The following is a 17,658-nucleotide window of genomic DNA, read 5'->3' as shown; positions in this document are numbered from 1 at the left end:
TGTATACGCGGTTTGTCAAAAAAAAAATGAATTGTGGATATTCTCAAGTCTTAATAAAATTCATGTTGTTTAACGAACCGCCTAAATGACTGAAGAATACTAATATCTCTGATTCTGATGATTGAAGTTCTCGATCATTCAGAACTAGAGAATAAATTTTTTTCATAAAACTAAAAATAAAAAATGTTTCCATATGGTACCGACTTATTGGACTCCCTATATATATATATATATATATATATATATATATATATATATATATACTGAAAAAGCGATAAACGTTTGTAGCCAACGCTGTATTAGACTACAAAACACGACTATTTGGGTGTGCAGATAGGACACCCGAAGATAGGACAAAGAAGTACTCTTTTTAGTCTACCAAGCTTTTGCAAATCTTTATTTGCATCATCAGGGTGCTACAATAAACAAAATTAATACAAATTACAGAATAATATCTTACACTGAATATTTTGTATCTTTCACTAATAATTGAGGTTAGTTGTTTATAAAATGAAATGAACAATTCATCTGACTCCTACAAATAATGGCGAAAACTAACCAAAAAATGTAAAAAAAATGCTTTTAAAAGCACTGTAGTTGTGGGATCTTTGTACAAGTCATTAAAAGATAAAGTACAGGGAACTGTACTTAAGCATTTTGATGCATTCTGTCACAATAAATGCATTGCTAATTACTTTAAATTTAAAAATTTCCTCAAATGATGCCATAAAATGTAAAGCTTTGCACGTGTCAAAAATTAAATTTTCCTTCGACTTCTATGCACTAATAGCACACTCAAGTTTTCAGCTTTTCATATTTTTTAGATATTTTATATTTACTAACTGTCCAAAATCGTCTATTATTTTTAAGATAGTCAAATAACGCCAAAACGGTAAGATTTAGACCGAATGTATGCTTAACAAATTATCTCGAGAATTCAATAAGAAATATAAAATGCAATGAAAATCAAATAACGAAGTTAAGGACTACCTCCAATATAAACAAAAATAGCACATATTGACAAATATTTTCATTTTAAAGTTCACTATCGAAATCCTATGCAACTAAATTTTTAGATCTCAAAACCATTTAAATTGGCGGATACGTCTAATAGGTCACACCGTGAGACATATTAATATCTCAGTTAAATTTTAAAGCAACGTGCGTAAAATAATTTCTGAATTTATTAAATTATCACATAAACAAGAAGTATAACAGGTAAGAGCAATCTTTCGCATTAGAAACCAGGCAAAAATCCCGGTGATGAGTTTACCTATCTGCGGTGATGAGTTTACCAATCTCCAAAGGATGCCGGTGATCAGTTTACTATATCTCCGAGGGTCTAATAATTTTATGGGGGCTATATAGTGATGAGTTCGTACACGTCCCCGGGAATCTCCCTGTCTTATCCCGTTGTCAGCTTAAAAAATGGTATTGAAAACAATTCGTTAATTCGTTTCACTAGATATTACCTAAACATATTCTTAATAATACAGATCCAGATTACCAGAAAAAATATAAATTTATTTGTGTGGTGGTCTATCTGATGCCCAGTTACATTTTAATTACAATAACTATTTGCAAAAACAAATTTCTAGCAAAACAAATATGAATAATCGGAATTTCAAATTTAACTAAATGGTATTGATACACAGGTGGCCTCACTTTGCAATTGAAATTGATGACGTACGTTTCACGCCGTAAAAACGTCGTGGGGTATGTAATACTCCCCCAAACTGACGCCGGATTAAAATATGCTTTTATCTTTTATAACACCGCAGAATAAATGGTGTCACATTTCCTATTTCTTCATCACATATATTCTCTATTCGCGGCTCATATCTAACCTAATTCTTCATATATTTTCAGTTTTTGATATATCTCTGGCATTTGTATATTCTCATACGAGTCAGTTTAAATTCCATTATGTAAATGTTATGTAAACTAATTTTTGTGTAAGGTTTCTATCACAAATGTATTCATTTTTCGGGAAATTAAATTCCGCGAGAATCAAAATCAGACGCGAATTCAAGTGTGGGAAAATCGAATAAATTTCAGAAAGAGCAGATGATTGTTCAATACAAATACGGGTTCTAATAAAAGAAAACTCATTTTTCATGTAAAATGTATTTTTAGATACTGCGAATATTAGTGCCAGATGGGGAAAATTCGATCCTATTTTTTATCAATTGAATGAAAATTATTATGTAAATAATGAAGGGGATTAATAAATAATTATATGAACTTTGATCAAATAAAAGGCATATATCGAGCACAGTTTAATTTAATCTTGCCCAAGTACTTTCGATCACTAGATGATCTTCAGGGGCATTTCGTCAATTGCGGCCTATCCGACAAGAACAAAATGTCATAAACATATAATTGTACATCACACTACACTACAAAAGGACAAACAAACACTTTAAAATTATTGAAGGAAAGCTACATTGCGTGCAGAAGCCGGAGACAGAATGAACAAATAATTATATAGCTTATAAGATATTGCTTGGTTTGGAACTGTCAAAGTTAAATTACGCATTTAAAAGTTCTCCGTGAATTTTTGTGATTTAAGAAGTCCTCAGTACAGTTGTGGCCTTTGTACGAGGAAGTTGTTTTGTCGTTCGAAGCACATTAACGTAGAAGACGTGTTAAGTCTTAACACTTCAAAGTGTTAAGTGTTAAGTGTTAAGTTATTAAAAACTTGACATGGATTATGCGGGGAGACCACCAGACAAACCTCCAGATATTAGACGGATGGAGGAAGATGTTAATATAGAAAAAATAAAATCCAATATAAACAACACCTGGGACGGTAACTCAAAAAACAACGGAGAAACTGTAAGTAGTAAAACTTCTAATAATTCTACAGAAAATATAAGAGAACAATTTCTATATCAGAGCAGTGATACAGGTCCTTTTCATGTATATATAGAAAATAATACTCCTGATTTTAAAGGTAAGATAAATGCCATCAAAATCGGTGATATTATACTATCAAATTTTCCAAATTTAGATAACAAAATTACTAGTATTGATTCAATCGGCAAGAATAGAATCAGAATTAAATTAAAAGACTATCAATCGGCCAATTTTTTAATCAATCAAAAAACTTGCTCATTATTTACAAACAACAATTTTGATATTTACGTTCCAAAGTTTATACTACATAGACAGGGTATAATTAGAGATATAGATACTGAATTTTCTGAGGAATACATCAAAAATAAAATTAAACAATACGATATGCACTGTAAGTTTGAAGTAGCTTCAGTTAGAAGAATAAATAGAAAGGTAGAAAAACATATCGAAGATAAAACAGTAATAGACAAGGTTCCAACCAAATCGTGTATTGTAAATTTTAAAGCTCAAACTCTTCCAAAATATATCATAATTAATAAAGTAATTAAAGAAGTCGAACCCTATGTTCAAAAAGTTTTATTATGTTTCTCTTGCCTTCGTTTTGGACATCTTGGATCTCAATGCAAAGCACGTCCCAGGTGCAATAAATGTCATGATTTTCATAACACAAAAGATTGTACAGTAAATATATATACTCCTAGCTGTTTCAGCTGCCAAGGTAATCATTTTACGACACACCTAAGTGCATGCCCTGAGTTCTCTAGGCAAAAACAAATCAAGAATACAATGTCATCATTAAATTTAAATTTCTTTGATGCCTGTAAACAAATACCGAAAAAATCATATGCCAATATCGCCGCCAGACATAATAGTTCTTCCTTGACAACCAACTCTAATACCAATGATCAGTCCTATCAAGTAACTTCAAATCAAACTGGTTCGTTCGCAAAAAAGTTCTCTTCACAAATGTTTTATACCAGCAGTAGTCCAGAAAACTCAAATTTAAAACGACAACGTCCAAGTACCCCCGATCCTTTGGAATCAGCTAGAAAAGAAATAATTTCCCCAATAAATATCCCTAGACAAAAAGGTGGTATTTATAATACCTCTAAATATACAGAGAATAGAAATACAACAAATTTGCAGACACAAGGAGTATCATTAGATTTAAATAATGTAATTTTAGAATTGGTTCTTAATATAATTAGTTCATTAAAACTCACTGAAAATTTAGATGCATCAAAAACAGAGATTATACAACAAATTAATAAATACTTAAGTACGGCATCGATTTTGCAAGAAGACTTACATGGACAAACGTCATCTTCTCAGACATAACTAGTCCTATAAATTTTTTACAATGGAACTGCCGCTCAGCAGTTTCTAATAAACCAAATTTAGAAGCCTTACTTATTCAAAAAAATGTGTATGTGGCCATGTTATCAGAAACATGGTTTAAACCAGAAAAGTTCTATAACTTCGCTGGTTATAATTGCTTTAGATCTGATCGCCCAGATGGCTATGGAGGTACAGCAATTTTAATTAAAGATAAAATAATTGCAGAAGAAATAAATTTATTAGATAACTATAATTTTACTTACACATGCATGGCTGTTAAACTTTCTTGTATCAATAAACCTATACATATAATATCCATATACAAAGAACCACGTATTAGAGTAACAGTTGAAGAATGGATCCATTTTTTTCAACATATTCCTCCGCCATTCATCATTGGAGGGGACTTCAACGCTCACAATATGGCATGGGGATGCGAAACTAATGATACTCACGGTAAAGTTTTATTAGAGGCGATAGAACAATGTAATCTAATATACTTAAATGATGGTTCTCCAACTCTTGCACTGAGTTCCAGTCAATCAGCAATCGACGTAACAATTTGCACCCAGGACATTATATCTAAATTAACTTGGTCTGTTATTCAAGATCCACATGGTTCTGACCATCTACCCTTGACCATCTCCTTAGAAAATTCCAAACAAGCAATACCACCTGGTAACAATACACAAAAAAGATGGAATCTAAATAAAGCAAATTGGAATCTGTATTCATCCAACTTTTCTTCAGAAATACTTCCTCAAACTTATGAAGAATTAGTCAATGAAATAAATAGATGCGCATCCATTGCTATTCCAAAAGTATCAAAAAACAAAATACCCTACAAAAAAGATTCCAAAACCATGGTGGGATAATAACTGTGAAACAGCTGCAAATAACCGTAAAACAGCCTATAGACGTTATAAAACAAATCCCAATATTCATAATTTAATTGAATACAAAAAATTGGATGCATTAGCAAAGAAAATGTTTAAAAATAGAAAAAAACAAAGTTGGATAAACTACTGCGAAAGCCTTAACTCCCACAGTCCAATCAGCGACGTCTGGAAGAAAGTACATCGCTACAAAAACCGAAAACAGTCCAATAAACTCCCGATAAACTGCGAAGCTGCATGGATAGAAGATTTCCACTTGAAAATTTCACCTCCTTGGGTACCAAATCAAATAAACGAAGTTACAGTCACCGTTTCCAGAGAATATTCAAATCTAGAAAAACCATTTGAATTGTGGGAATTAAATTATGGACTCGAACAAAATAATATTTCGTCTCCAGACTGTATATCATACTCTGTGTTATATTTTTTACCCACAGAATACAAATCATTATTATTACAAATTTTTAACAATATATGGCAAAATGAGAATTTAATTCCCAAAACATGGAAGGACTATATTGTATTACCTATAAAGAAGCCAGGAAAGCCAGATAACAACGTTGAGTCTTACAGACCTATATCTTTAAGTTCTTGTATACTAAAAGTCTAGAAAGATTAATCAAAAATCGGCTTGATTACTGGCTTGAATCCGAAGATATCCTTCCCAAATCTCAATATGGCTTCCGGAAATCCAGGTCTACACAGGATGCTCTCACTTCACTAGTTTCCTCTGTTCAGTTCAATTTCACAAATCAAGAATCAACAGCTGCAGCATTTATAGATGTAACCTCTGCATTTGATAACATAAATTTATATATTCTACATAAGAAATTGTTATATCTTGGAATGTCAGTTAAAATTTCAGATTTCATTATATCCTTGTACAAGAATAGATGGACTTACTTAAAAATAAATAAGGCACTTTTAACGCCAAGGCTAACGAATATAGGTATACCACAGGGTAGTATTTTAAGTCCACTTCTTTTTTCATTGTATAATATAGATATAGAACAGATAGTACCTCCACATTCTAATATATTGCAGTTTGCAGATGATGTTGTGTTGTATACCTCTCATACTACCCTTGACATTTGTAGACGTCAACTCAAATCTACACTATATTGTGTAAAAAGTTATTACCATTCTCTAGGCTTATCAATATCAACTACAAAGACTGAAATTTGTTTTTTTTTCCAAAAAACGCCAAACTCCCCAAGGTAACTTTAAATTAGGAAAAATAGAATTTCCAATCAAAAATTGTGTAAAATATCTAGGCACATATTTGGATCGTAAACTGTTATGGAAGGATCAAATTCATTCTATTATAAAAAAATCGGAAAACTCCATGAATATCCTTAGAGCATTTTGTAAAACCAATTGGGGAGCTGACCCGAATATTGCATTGCTATTTTATCGCTCAATGATTCGACCAATTTTCGATTATAGTTGTCATTTATATGGGTGTGCGCCAACAAAACATCTTAATAAAATTGAAACCCAGAAGAATAAATGTTTGAGGCTATGTCTTGGTTACTTAAAATCTACTCCTATTAGTATTATTGAAATTGAAGCTAAAGAGCCACCCCTTACACTACGCAGACAGTTTTGTACAGATAAGTTTGTAGCTAGAGCTATATCAAAAAACTCCAGCTATTTAAAAAATATTCGTTACTTGAATATATTAGACTTAAACCATAAATATTGGCGTAACAAAAAAACTCCCATATACGTTAAAAGTTATCGGAAACTAACAATATTTGAAGAACAATTGTATCAAAATAAAATACCACCAATTTATACACAACCTCCTAAGACTCTCTTCTCTAGGATAATAGAAACATATTATATGGATTCAAATCTTCCAGGAAGTATGATCAATAAAATAATTAAAGATAAGTGGCCTGCATTTCAATATATTTTTACTGACGGCTCTAAAATTCAAAATAAAACGGGTTGTGCAATATATCACTGGAATTCTGATTACAAAGAATCATGTCGATTGCCCAATGAAGCTTCAATATATACTGCCGAACTATCAGCTTTATTTCTTGCGTTAAAATATATAGCCTCTAATGGTATGAATAATTATATCATTCTGACTGATTGTAGAAGCATTATGGACAAACTCACTTCTATCAAAACCACAAAAATCCTAAACCATATTGAGATAGAAATAAAGAAGTTACATTATGATATTATTTCCACAGGTAGCTCGATTATTATTTGTTGGGTAAAAGGACACTCTGGAATATTAGGAAATGAAGAAGTCGACAAATTAGCTAAATCTGCAGCTTTAACCAAACGTAATATAAACAACATACTTCTTCCAGTAGCAGACATAGATAATATCAATAGAAACAACTGCAAACAAAGATGGCAACGTTTATACAACCAAAGTACAACTGGAATAAACTTTAGAGCTTGCCAACCACTAATACCCAATGAGAGATGGTTCAAATATGAGACAAATAGGTTATTTATAAAAACAATAAACAGAATAAGATCAAACCACGCACTCACTCCTGCATACAAACACAGCATAGGTATTACTGATAACCCATATTGCTCCTGTGGTAAAGTGGGAGATCTGCAGCACTTTATATTGGAGTGTGGACAGTACAAACAAAGTATCAAAATGATGTATGAAAAACTAATTGAGCTAAATTGTTCATTGCCTGTCAATTTAAATACAATTATTTTTTCAAATAATAAACAGATATTAAAAGATATTGCTTTACTTAACGAAGATTTTTGAAAGTGAAAACTTCATTAAGGTTTATTACTATAGCCATGGTAGCCAATACAGTACGTAAAGTTGTAGATTAAGATATTGATAATGCGCTAAAATCGGCAATATTACTTAAAACTACAACGCCCTCTTATAAGGTAATTATAATTCTCCGATCCCCTCCGACACCATGACAGAAAATCATTTAGTAACTCACAAGAACGCACAGGACGTACACCTCCGTCCTTCGATATTTGTTTTCATTACGTATACCCGATTCGTTTCTTAGACTACCTAAACTTGATTAAAATACACTGACATTTATAAGGCGGTACATTTCTATCGGTTTTCTATAATGTGAGCAATTTTTTGAGATTGAATTAGAAATAAAAGCATATTTTGTTAAAAAGATAAAACAAAAAATATACTCTTATTGAAAATAAAAAACAGTTCCTAACAAAATAAGAAATAATTCTTTATTCCCTACAGAAATGATTCAAATATTTGACCCTCTATAGGTGAACAGTACTCCAATCTGTCCTAAAAACTTCTGCGGACAGATGAAAGAGTTTCTGATGTAACAGAATTGGAAGACTTCTCTTATTCGAAGATGATGATTTTTAAATGTCTCCTAAAAAAGTCAATGGGTATAAGATCTGGAGATCGCGCAGGCCACTTGGTATCGCCTGTAAAACTTAACGCACTATATCTGTAATTAGAGGATTAGCGGTTTCTGTCTATAACAGATTTGCGGTATTTTTCACTCTATACACAGTACTGTTTCTGTTAACTGGTCGTTATGACTCTGAGAGGGGAAAGCACCTCTGTTATCTGCGGGAACCAATATCAGACGAAAAAGCAAAATTCAAGATAAAGCGAAAATACCGTTTATTTTATTATGTTGTGGGCATTAAAATCAAAAAGATGTTCAAAAAACGTCTGTTGTCTGCTGGAACTAACAGTCAAGAGATATTTTTTTGCATTGTATAAAAAATATCGGTACTTGAGTAGGGGTAGAGTCGGAGTAGAAATTATTATAAAGGGTTGGATTAACTAACGATTTTGATATTGTGGTCAATAATTGTATTATTAAACTTTTTAAGAATAATTTTATTCGGAACATCAACAATATTACAATACTTGTTTTCAATAACTCAATCACAACTATAAATTTCACTGTTTTTTAAAATCATAAAATCCACAGCATTACTCATAGTTTTCGGAGCTTTCAGAACCACGCCAATTAGCAGCCTTCAAGTCTTAGCCGGAGAACCTCCACTATTTCTTAGAAGGCAATATTTTTCAATGTGTTGTGCTAGTAAATATCTCAGTAAAATGAAAATGAAAACTTCTTCATAAAAAACTTAATAAAGAAAATCTCCAAATCTCTACTCAAATTACTCCCCTAGAAACTTACCGTTCAACGAACGCATAAATCGATTTGCATATGATATATATCAGTTGAGAGCCACTGCTACAAACAGATGCCAGTCTCCTCCCTAGAAAGTTCAAATAACAAAAGTAGATTTCACCTTAATCAGCTATTCCAAGCATTCACACAATTCTTCTGAAATTAAATATCAATTCCACTCTACCACCTCCAGATATCCTGATTTCAAACTAATTTTTGCTGACGCCTCGAAAATCAGCAATGGTGTAGCTGCTGCAGCTATTTTCGGAGACAGTACCTCTGTTACCCGCTTAGCCAATGAGTGTAGCATATATATACTGGAGAACTTCAAGTAATCTGCAACGAACTAAACCTATGTATCAGCAAAGATATAAATTTTCTTATCATATCAGATTCTATGAGTGCCTTAAAGGGTATGAAACAGGTGTGTCCTACTCATGCCAATTTAGCACAAATAAAAGAATATGCTTTAGAGTACCCAAACAAGCAGCAAAAACATAAGATTCTTGTGGGTGCTGATAGAGCGGCAAGAGAAACTGCTAATAACATAACACTTCCTATGGTAAAACATACCATTTGCAGACCAAAAAACATTAATAAAAACCCAACTTCATAAAACCTGGCAGGAAAAATGGAGCCAAACAGAAGCAAAACTAAAAATTATCAAACCAGATGTTGCTTCTGCTTTACTACCACTCCCAGGACAAAGACGTGACCAAGTAGTCCTCAACAGATTGCGGCTAGGGCGTACAAAAATTACACATGGACACATCATTTCCAAGGACTCTTAGCCACTGTGCTACAACTCCCAAATACCATTTTTAGTATACCATATAATAATAGACTGTCCAGTGTATTTAACAGCAAGATCGACAGCAAAAATACAATCCAACCTAAAAGAAGCTTTAATAGAAGATAATCATATATGTATCTTAAAAATTGTAAATTGTACAAAAAAACTGTAAAATTTCACAACGTACTTTCAAAAACTGCTATGTAAATATGTTATGTAAATATGTCATGTAAAAACTATTACTAAAATAAAAATAAACACCCCGCTAATAACCTTAGGGGTTAATGCGGTAATAATTTAAGAGTTTTTTGATAACATGTTAAACATTCTAGTAAATAGTTATTCTTTTTTGTCATGGGACTTCTTCTGTGCGGGATAAATCTTATGGAACTCCCGTAACAATAAAAATGATACAGAGGAAAAGACAATATTGTTTTTCGCATGTGAAATTTTAAAATGTAATTACCGAAATTGCCATCCAACTAGGGGAGTAGACTAATCAAAATGAAGATACGAATTGACAAATTTAAACAAACAACATCTTTGTTAAAACAGTGCAATTATTTATCAAATCCACTATCTACATCACGTAATAACCTTAATAGAGGTTTTAACCAGAGAGATTTGTTGTGGTTGTAGACACAAATTACACAGATGATTGATGGTTCTGTTTCTAACAAAATAAATTAAATAAATTTAAAATTGTTTAATAGTTCATAATTTTTGTAGTCACAGTGTAACGGGTAGCTCTTTTAAGGCGACAGACTCAGTAAAATACAGGTTGAAATAAAAATAAATCTATTAATTCTAACAATCAAATCATACACATATGTACAAAAATAAAAATAAAATATATTCTATATACCCGCCTGTATTCCGCGAGAGTGAATTCCCCGGCGGACGTCTGTGAAAGAAAAATTATTATTATTAACAGAAAATGAAATACGCGAATTCGATCACACGCAGACTTATACTCGCTTCCACCTCAGTCCAGTGGAAGCGCCAAACGCTTTTGCAATCAATATAATCGATTGTGCAGATCCACATTATACTCTGAGTCAGACTTTACGGTAACGTTCAATCCGCTATACCCACGAGTTCTGCTTGATTAAGGAGAGAGCATAATCCTCACTGCGGAAGTCTCTCTGTCCAGGTTGGCTCGCAGATTCAATGCACTAGCGAGCTAGGGAGCATAGAGCATTAGCCACAAGACTGATTTAACTCCGTCAGCCGCTCGCTTTTAAATAGCCGCTCCAGACCCCACCTCGTTGTCTTGTCGTGGAAATGGATGCGTGATTATCGACACTCCCACGGTCGTTCCCAATGCTGTTGCTCTAGGACGTTCAGCACATCGTCAACAGTATAACAGCGGGCTAATTTTAATAATCAAAAGTCAACAAAATGAAGAATATTTGGGACTTCTGTCTACAAAATGTCGCACAAACCTAGTCTTTGTTTAGACGTGTGCCACCATAAATACAAAAAAAATCAGGCCCCAGTGCCCACATTTTTTTTTCGTAAATGATGTTTTTTATAACGTTTACAAACACGTATAGGCACTCTCAGCCTATAAAATAAGAGACATATAAAATATGTCTCTTTGACAATAATTTTTTTTTTGTTTGTGGATAACGGGTATCCACCATAATCAAAACTGATAAATTTTTACTGTGGGGCCATGGTGGACAAGCGGGATCCACCAACGATTTCAGACTATTCGAGTGAGTGACAAAGCCTTAATTACGTGCAAAAGAGCTTTTTGGTCTTGGGAATGCGTTTCATTAGTTTCCAGTTAACTTTCAGTTGCAAAGTGTAAAACTGAAACAAGTGCATGATTAGTAACAAGTACCTATTTCCTCTTCTAGCTTTTATTACTGCTTGTATTCTTCTTGGCATGCTTGCAAGTAAATTTTGGACATATTCTTAGAAAATTGCATTTCATTCATACTGTGCAGCAAGCCGAAGCTGCTCTATCGTATTTGAAACAGGATTTCTTTGTAGTATGCGGCATTTTAGCTGATCCCACATGTACTCTATTAGATTTAAATCTGGACTAAAGGGTGGCTAGTCTAATCTTTGAATTTGGACCTCATCAAGATAATTAATTACTATGGCAGCAGTATGTAGTCGAGCATTATCGTGCATTAACATGAGTCTGTCATATCCAATGTAACCAACATGGCAAAACATAATCTTGCAGGGTGTTTTGAACGTAAGACTCACCAGTCATCCATCCAATCACTTCCATAAGTGCGGTGCATCCCTCCCAACTAATACCTTCCCAAAGCATTATGCCACCACCTAAAAAATTAATGGTCTGGGCGAGATTACAGGTGGCGAATCGTTCCCTAACTCTTCTGTAGACGTGGTTTTGACCACCTGGTTTCCATAAGAGGATTCTGCTCTCATCAGTAAAAAGACCATTTTTCAGTTGTCGATATTCCACTGAATATGTGTTCTTGCAAATTCTAAACGATTATGAGTGTATGTTTGGGTGCTATGAGATCAACCCCTATACAACCCTTATATGTTGAAGCCGCTGAGCTACCCCTGGAAAATAGAAGAAACTTCTTAAGTGAAAAAAGCCTTCTTAAAATTCTATTAACTATTTCCCAGTTATTTGGGGAGAAAAACCTTCCCCGCCTTTATGCATGGCATTACAGAATAATCCTTTTTTTTTCAAGAAATTGCACATGGTTGACAGAAGCTTAGACTACTTCTCTTTATTCCACAGAACTGAGTTTATAATACCCACTTATAGTGAGAACACCATTATGAGTAGCAATCTTCTAAGATTTCTACTGCAGGGTTATAGGGAAGCCACAGTAATATACACGGATGCATCAAAAACAACAGAAGGGACTGGATGCGCATACTTTTTACCTGCTACAAACGTAGAATTCAAGTATAAACTACCATATGAATTTTCAATCTTTTCAGCGGAATCAATAGCTATACTTGAAGCTCTAAAATATGTTAAAAACACCTGCAATAGACATATTTTAATTCTGTCAGATTGCCTTTCAGTTTTGCAGAGCATAAAAATCATTGAATTGCCCTCAACATTTAGCAACCCCTACACATTTGAAATAAAAGATCGATTGTATCATTTATCATTGACTGGAGTCAACATAAAATTTATTTGGGTCAAAGCACATATTGGTCTCAAACATAATGAATATGTAGATCATTTAGCTAAAATGAGTGTAACAACTGGCTCTACGTTGAAATATATGCTTAATACATCAGATGTTACTACGATTTTCAAAAAAAATCAGCAACTTAGATGGAAGGAGCAATGGAAACATTACTGTCCTACAAACCATAAAAGGTATACCTCTTTACAACCAATTATACCTCAAACAACCTGGTTTCAGAATTTCAAAGCTCCTCGTAAATATATTACTACTATAAATCAAATACGCTTTGGACATGCATGCTACCCATGCCATTTATTTAAAATAAAAGTCATCGATGATGATAGTTGCAAACATTGCGGTAAGCTAGGTGACCTCGATCACATCTTCTTTGAATGTCCTAAATTTATTCAGCATATACAAAATTAACTAAATGCAATACATACGCTCCATATAATATACAGTCCTTGTTAGCCATAGATTCTGTAACAATATATGTAACATATGTAATTTAATTATAGAATTTTTGTCAGACACATGCACAGCTTTATAAATCTGGTACTCGTTCATGAAAACTTTCATGAGCGTGTATAAGGTTAGACTTATACCCTTTGTTTATCCTATATGTAACAATACCTTATCCGTGGTCCAGTATTGTTTGTCTGTTAAAATAAATGTCTTGACGGACCCCTAGACGAGAAGCGAGTGTCCTTGTATTTTCCTTCGACGTGTTCTTCTATTAATTATTCGTCTATTTCGTTTTAGGGATATCGCTGTACATTTGTCTGAGAGAAATAATCTGTACTTATTTGTATATACAGTACTTTCTTAAGGAATATATTATTACCTTTCGAGACTGGCGGAATAACAAAAGTCTATCCTACAAAAAAAAAAGAAAAAAAATTCTAAACGACGATCTTTATGATTTTGGAGAAGACGTAGAACTTTGGCAGAGCATCTAGGCTTTTAGTTTGCTTCTTTTAATCTTCGTCTAACTGTTTCTGAACTCACATTAACTTGTCTAACACTTAGTAGATTATTTCTGAGGTGTATCGATGACAATGAGCAATTTCGTGTAGAATTAAGAACCAAAAAACGGTCATCAATTGCGATTTTGCACCATGGGCGTCCTTGACTAGGCCTTCGTACAAAATTTTCTGTTTTGTGATACCTTTTTAAAGTACTTGAAGCTGTAGATTAACTTCTCCTGACACGTTGTGCGAAATCTTTTTGAGTATATCCTTCCTAGAACAAAATTACAATTTGTGCTGCTTGGGCTTCATCGCAGTGGCGAATTGGTGGCATACTTGTTTTAACCTTAGTTAAATCAAACAATATTTAATTAAACTTAATAAATCAAACTAAAAATAACCGAATTATTATGATTTTTCCCTTACGCAAAGAAAGTTTTTTATGATAAAATGTACGAATGACACTAAACGCTGAATAAACGACAAAATAAACGTCAAAATATTCTAAACTGGTTGAGAACATCAGCCTACTATACGAGTAACATCAGTAATCTAAAATTATTTTGAAATAATAGTGACTACAAAAAATTGGAAAATTCTAAAATATTCAATATTTTTGTTCATGAGTGTACTAGACGTACAGTGTACATTCAGAGGACAAAAAATACACAGGATGTAGCAAATCGGATTTAAAAAAAATGGATAAAACCATCGAGTTAGAATCTTTGGAGAAGCTATGAGCATATTAACATGTGTATTAAAAACGGCGTAGGTAGGCGTGGCTAACGATGATACCAATATGGCGGTGGGATCATGGCCGGACTCAATAATATTAAAACTACTATAAAAATATGACTAGTTATTCAGAAGATTTAATCATAATCTAAAAAAGTACAATACATTTTTAATAAACTATGATTTATTTATCCCGCGGTAAACACTAAAAACACGATATATTATACATAAAGATAAATTAATGCAGTCAAATACTATTAATTTATTCTCTGAAGTACGAGCCATTACTTTTTTTACAATTTTGTATACTAACCTGTAAAACGTTATTCCTGAAGATTTTTTATTAACATTGCTTCTGCTATGCTCTGAAACCATTATTATGCACTATCACAATATATTATTACAGTTTCTATAAAAGTATTATAAAACTACAAATATTCGAAAAACAACAAACGTAAACAAACATATACGATCTGTCAAAAGTGTCAAAACAATCTTAACAATAGGGCCGAAGTGAGGTCGTTTTTAGTCACGTGATGCCCTCTCCATCGATTCTAACTCGATGGATAAAACTGAACGTTTAGTAATAAATTCTAGTCTCAAATTAAATAAATGGAAAAGTTTGTGAACAGGAAGTAAGTGTTACGTAATATTTTTGTTTCAATTTGGTAGTATTTTTGACACAAAAGTTAAAAGATTATTTTTGCCAATAATTACTGTTTGTCAACATAAGATACAAAAATTTCAAAGCTTAATCCTTTATCGACGTCTATGTGTGCGCCCATAATCACTGCGTCTCATAAATATTAAAACGCCTCTCATCTCAACTGCGGGACCTTATTTTAAGTGTGTAGTTGATACTTTATGGAGTATTTCCCCATCAGATAGGCCATTAAATTTTCTATATGCCACAGTTAATGAATTCATCGCTAGTCTTCTTGAAGCATAGAAATTAAAATGAATGCGGCGGTGTACATAAGCTTTTATTCAAGATATTTTGGTTTACAACTTCACTTTGCACTTCGCCGAATCTGAGTTTCGTTTTAGCGTCGAGGAAATATCTACATGGAAGTGACTAAGAGGTTTAAAATTTAAAATTCAATGGCTCAGTTAAAGGAGCTACTTATACGATGATATGCTGTTTAATTTCTTTAAAAGGTTGGAGAATTATTTGACTTATATTAGAATATATTATAAAAAGGTTGTTTTAAAGCTTTTACAATATCGTATATGCTTTTAAATCTCTTTTATTTTTTAGTTTCGTTTTTTATCTTATTATGCTTTAATAGGGTAAGTCCGGGAGAGATGGACCACCGGGAGAGATGGATCAGTCCATTATTTCCGAACTGTGACGCTCGAGCGCTACCATCGTTTGTTGTGAGTATGCTTCAGTTACAGTGAAGACATGCTGTTAGTTGTGTGGTATTGTTGTTAATATGTGTCGAGAAAAACGTCATTGTCTGTTTTGGTAAGTCCAACATAGTTTTAGCTTTCAGTTTAAGTTTACGTGATATCGACGTAGGATTCTTGTAGCGATGTCAATAAACATGTAGGTAGTAACCTAACCTAAAAAGACCGCCATGTGTACGTTAAAAATGCGAATTATGAGGTGGTCCATCTCACCCGGACTTTTGGGAGAGATGACCCAGTACGTTTTGGTAGAGATGGGCCACGTATTTCAATACGGGAGAGATGGACCAGTACCAACGTTTTTAAATGTTACTTTTATTAAAACGACTTATAGTGTTATTATTAACTAAGTAATAGAAAGTAATAGAAAGGATACCAGTAAAGGGGCGTGGATGGAAGATGCATTAATACAAGCGGTTAATGCGGTGGAAAATAAAGAAATAGGTGTAAATGCTGCTGCTAAAGCTTATCAAATTCCTAAAACCACTCTTAAAAGAAGGATTAAAAAACAAAAGTTTACGAAGGACAGCTTAGGGTTTTCCTCCATTTTAGGAAGAGTAAATGAACAGAAGATTGTATGCCACATAAAAAAGTTACAAGCTCATCGGTTTACTCCTTACAGGGATTCAGTGAGAAGCATGGCGTTTGAACTTGCTGAAGAGCTAAAACTACCTCAAAAATTCAACAAGGAAACTAGAAAAGCTAGTTATGATTGGCTAAACTTTCTTTTAAAAAATCCTACTCTTACTATTAGAAAATCAGAAGGTGTATCTGTATGCCGAGCTAAGGGAATAAAGACGAGCTGTATGGAAGAGTACTTTAAGTTACTTGAAAGTGTTATTTTGGAAAACAATTTGGTTGAAAAGCCTGGGCACATTTTTAATATGGACGAAACCGGGCTTCAACTGAACAAAAGGCCAGGAAATGTTGTTGCCATTAAAGGTTCCAAAAATGTAACTTCCATTACTTCAGGTAAAAGTACCGTTGAAGGTACATTTCTTCCCCCATACTGCATAATGAAGAGCAAGAACTTGAAAGTTGAGTTGAATGAACGGGATGCCTCCTGGCTCAGTTGTAAAAATGTCACAAAAATCTTCTTATGTCACTAATAAAATTTTTCTACACTGGTTAAAAAGTCATTTCCAACCCAGAAAACCTAACCTAACGAAAACTACTAGTGTAAACGGAGCAAGAAGGAATCATTTTGATGAGCATTCCACTCCATACTTCGCACTGGCTACAACCTTTGGACCGATCCTTTTTCAAATCACTTAAGTCCTACTTTTATAGTCTTCTTCTTCTACTTCTTGGAGATCTTTCGATCTGTTTAATTCTGAAGCTGCCTCTGGTTAATTTCCTGGGAGGTAGATTGCTAACTAT

The 17,658-nt window shown here is 33.2% G+C and overlaps 1 protein-coding gene across 1 annotated transcript; it reads left to right on the top strand.

The window, feature by feature from the left end:
- Window positions 1–16,670: 16,670 nt before the first annotated feature.
- LOC140435728 (uncharacterized) lies at window positions 16,671–17,387 on the top strand. The gene has a single exon (XM_072524448.1). It carries the CDS (start codon window positions 16,671–16,673, stop codon window positions 17,385–17,387), a length of 717 nt encoding a protein of 238 aa, XP_072380549.1.
- Window positions 17,388–17,658: the final 271 nt, after the last annotated feature.

This window comes from Diabrotica undecimpunctata, chromosome 3 (genome assembly GCF_040954645.1).
Source record: "Diabrotica undecimpunctata isolate CICGRU chromosome 3, icDiaUnde3, whole genome shotgun sequence".
Lineage (NCBI taxonomy): Eukaryota > Metazoa > Arthropoda > Insecta > Coleoptera > Chrysomelidae > Diabrotica > Diabrotica undecimpunctata.
Note: the sequence above shows the minus strand (reverse complement) of the source record. Positions and strands in the feature narration are given on the sequence as shown.

What these genes read in the sequence shown, in the direction of transcription:
- LOC140435728 (XM_072524448.1), top strand. Translation starts at nt 16,671, where the DNA reads ATGGAAGATGCATTAATACAAGCGGTTAATGCGGTGGAAAATAAAGAA.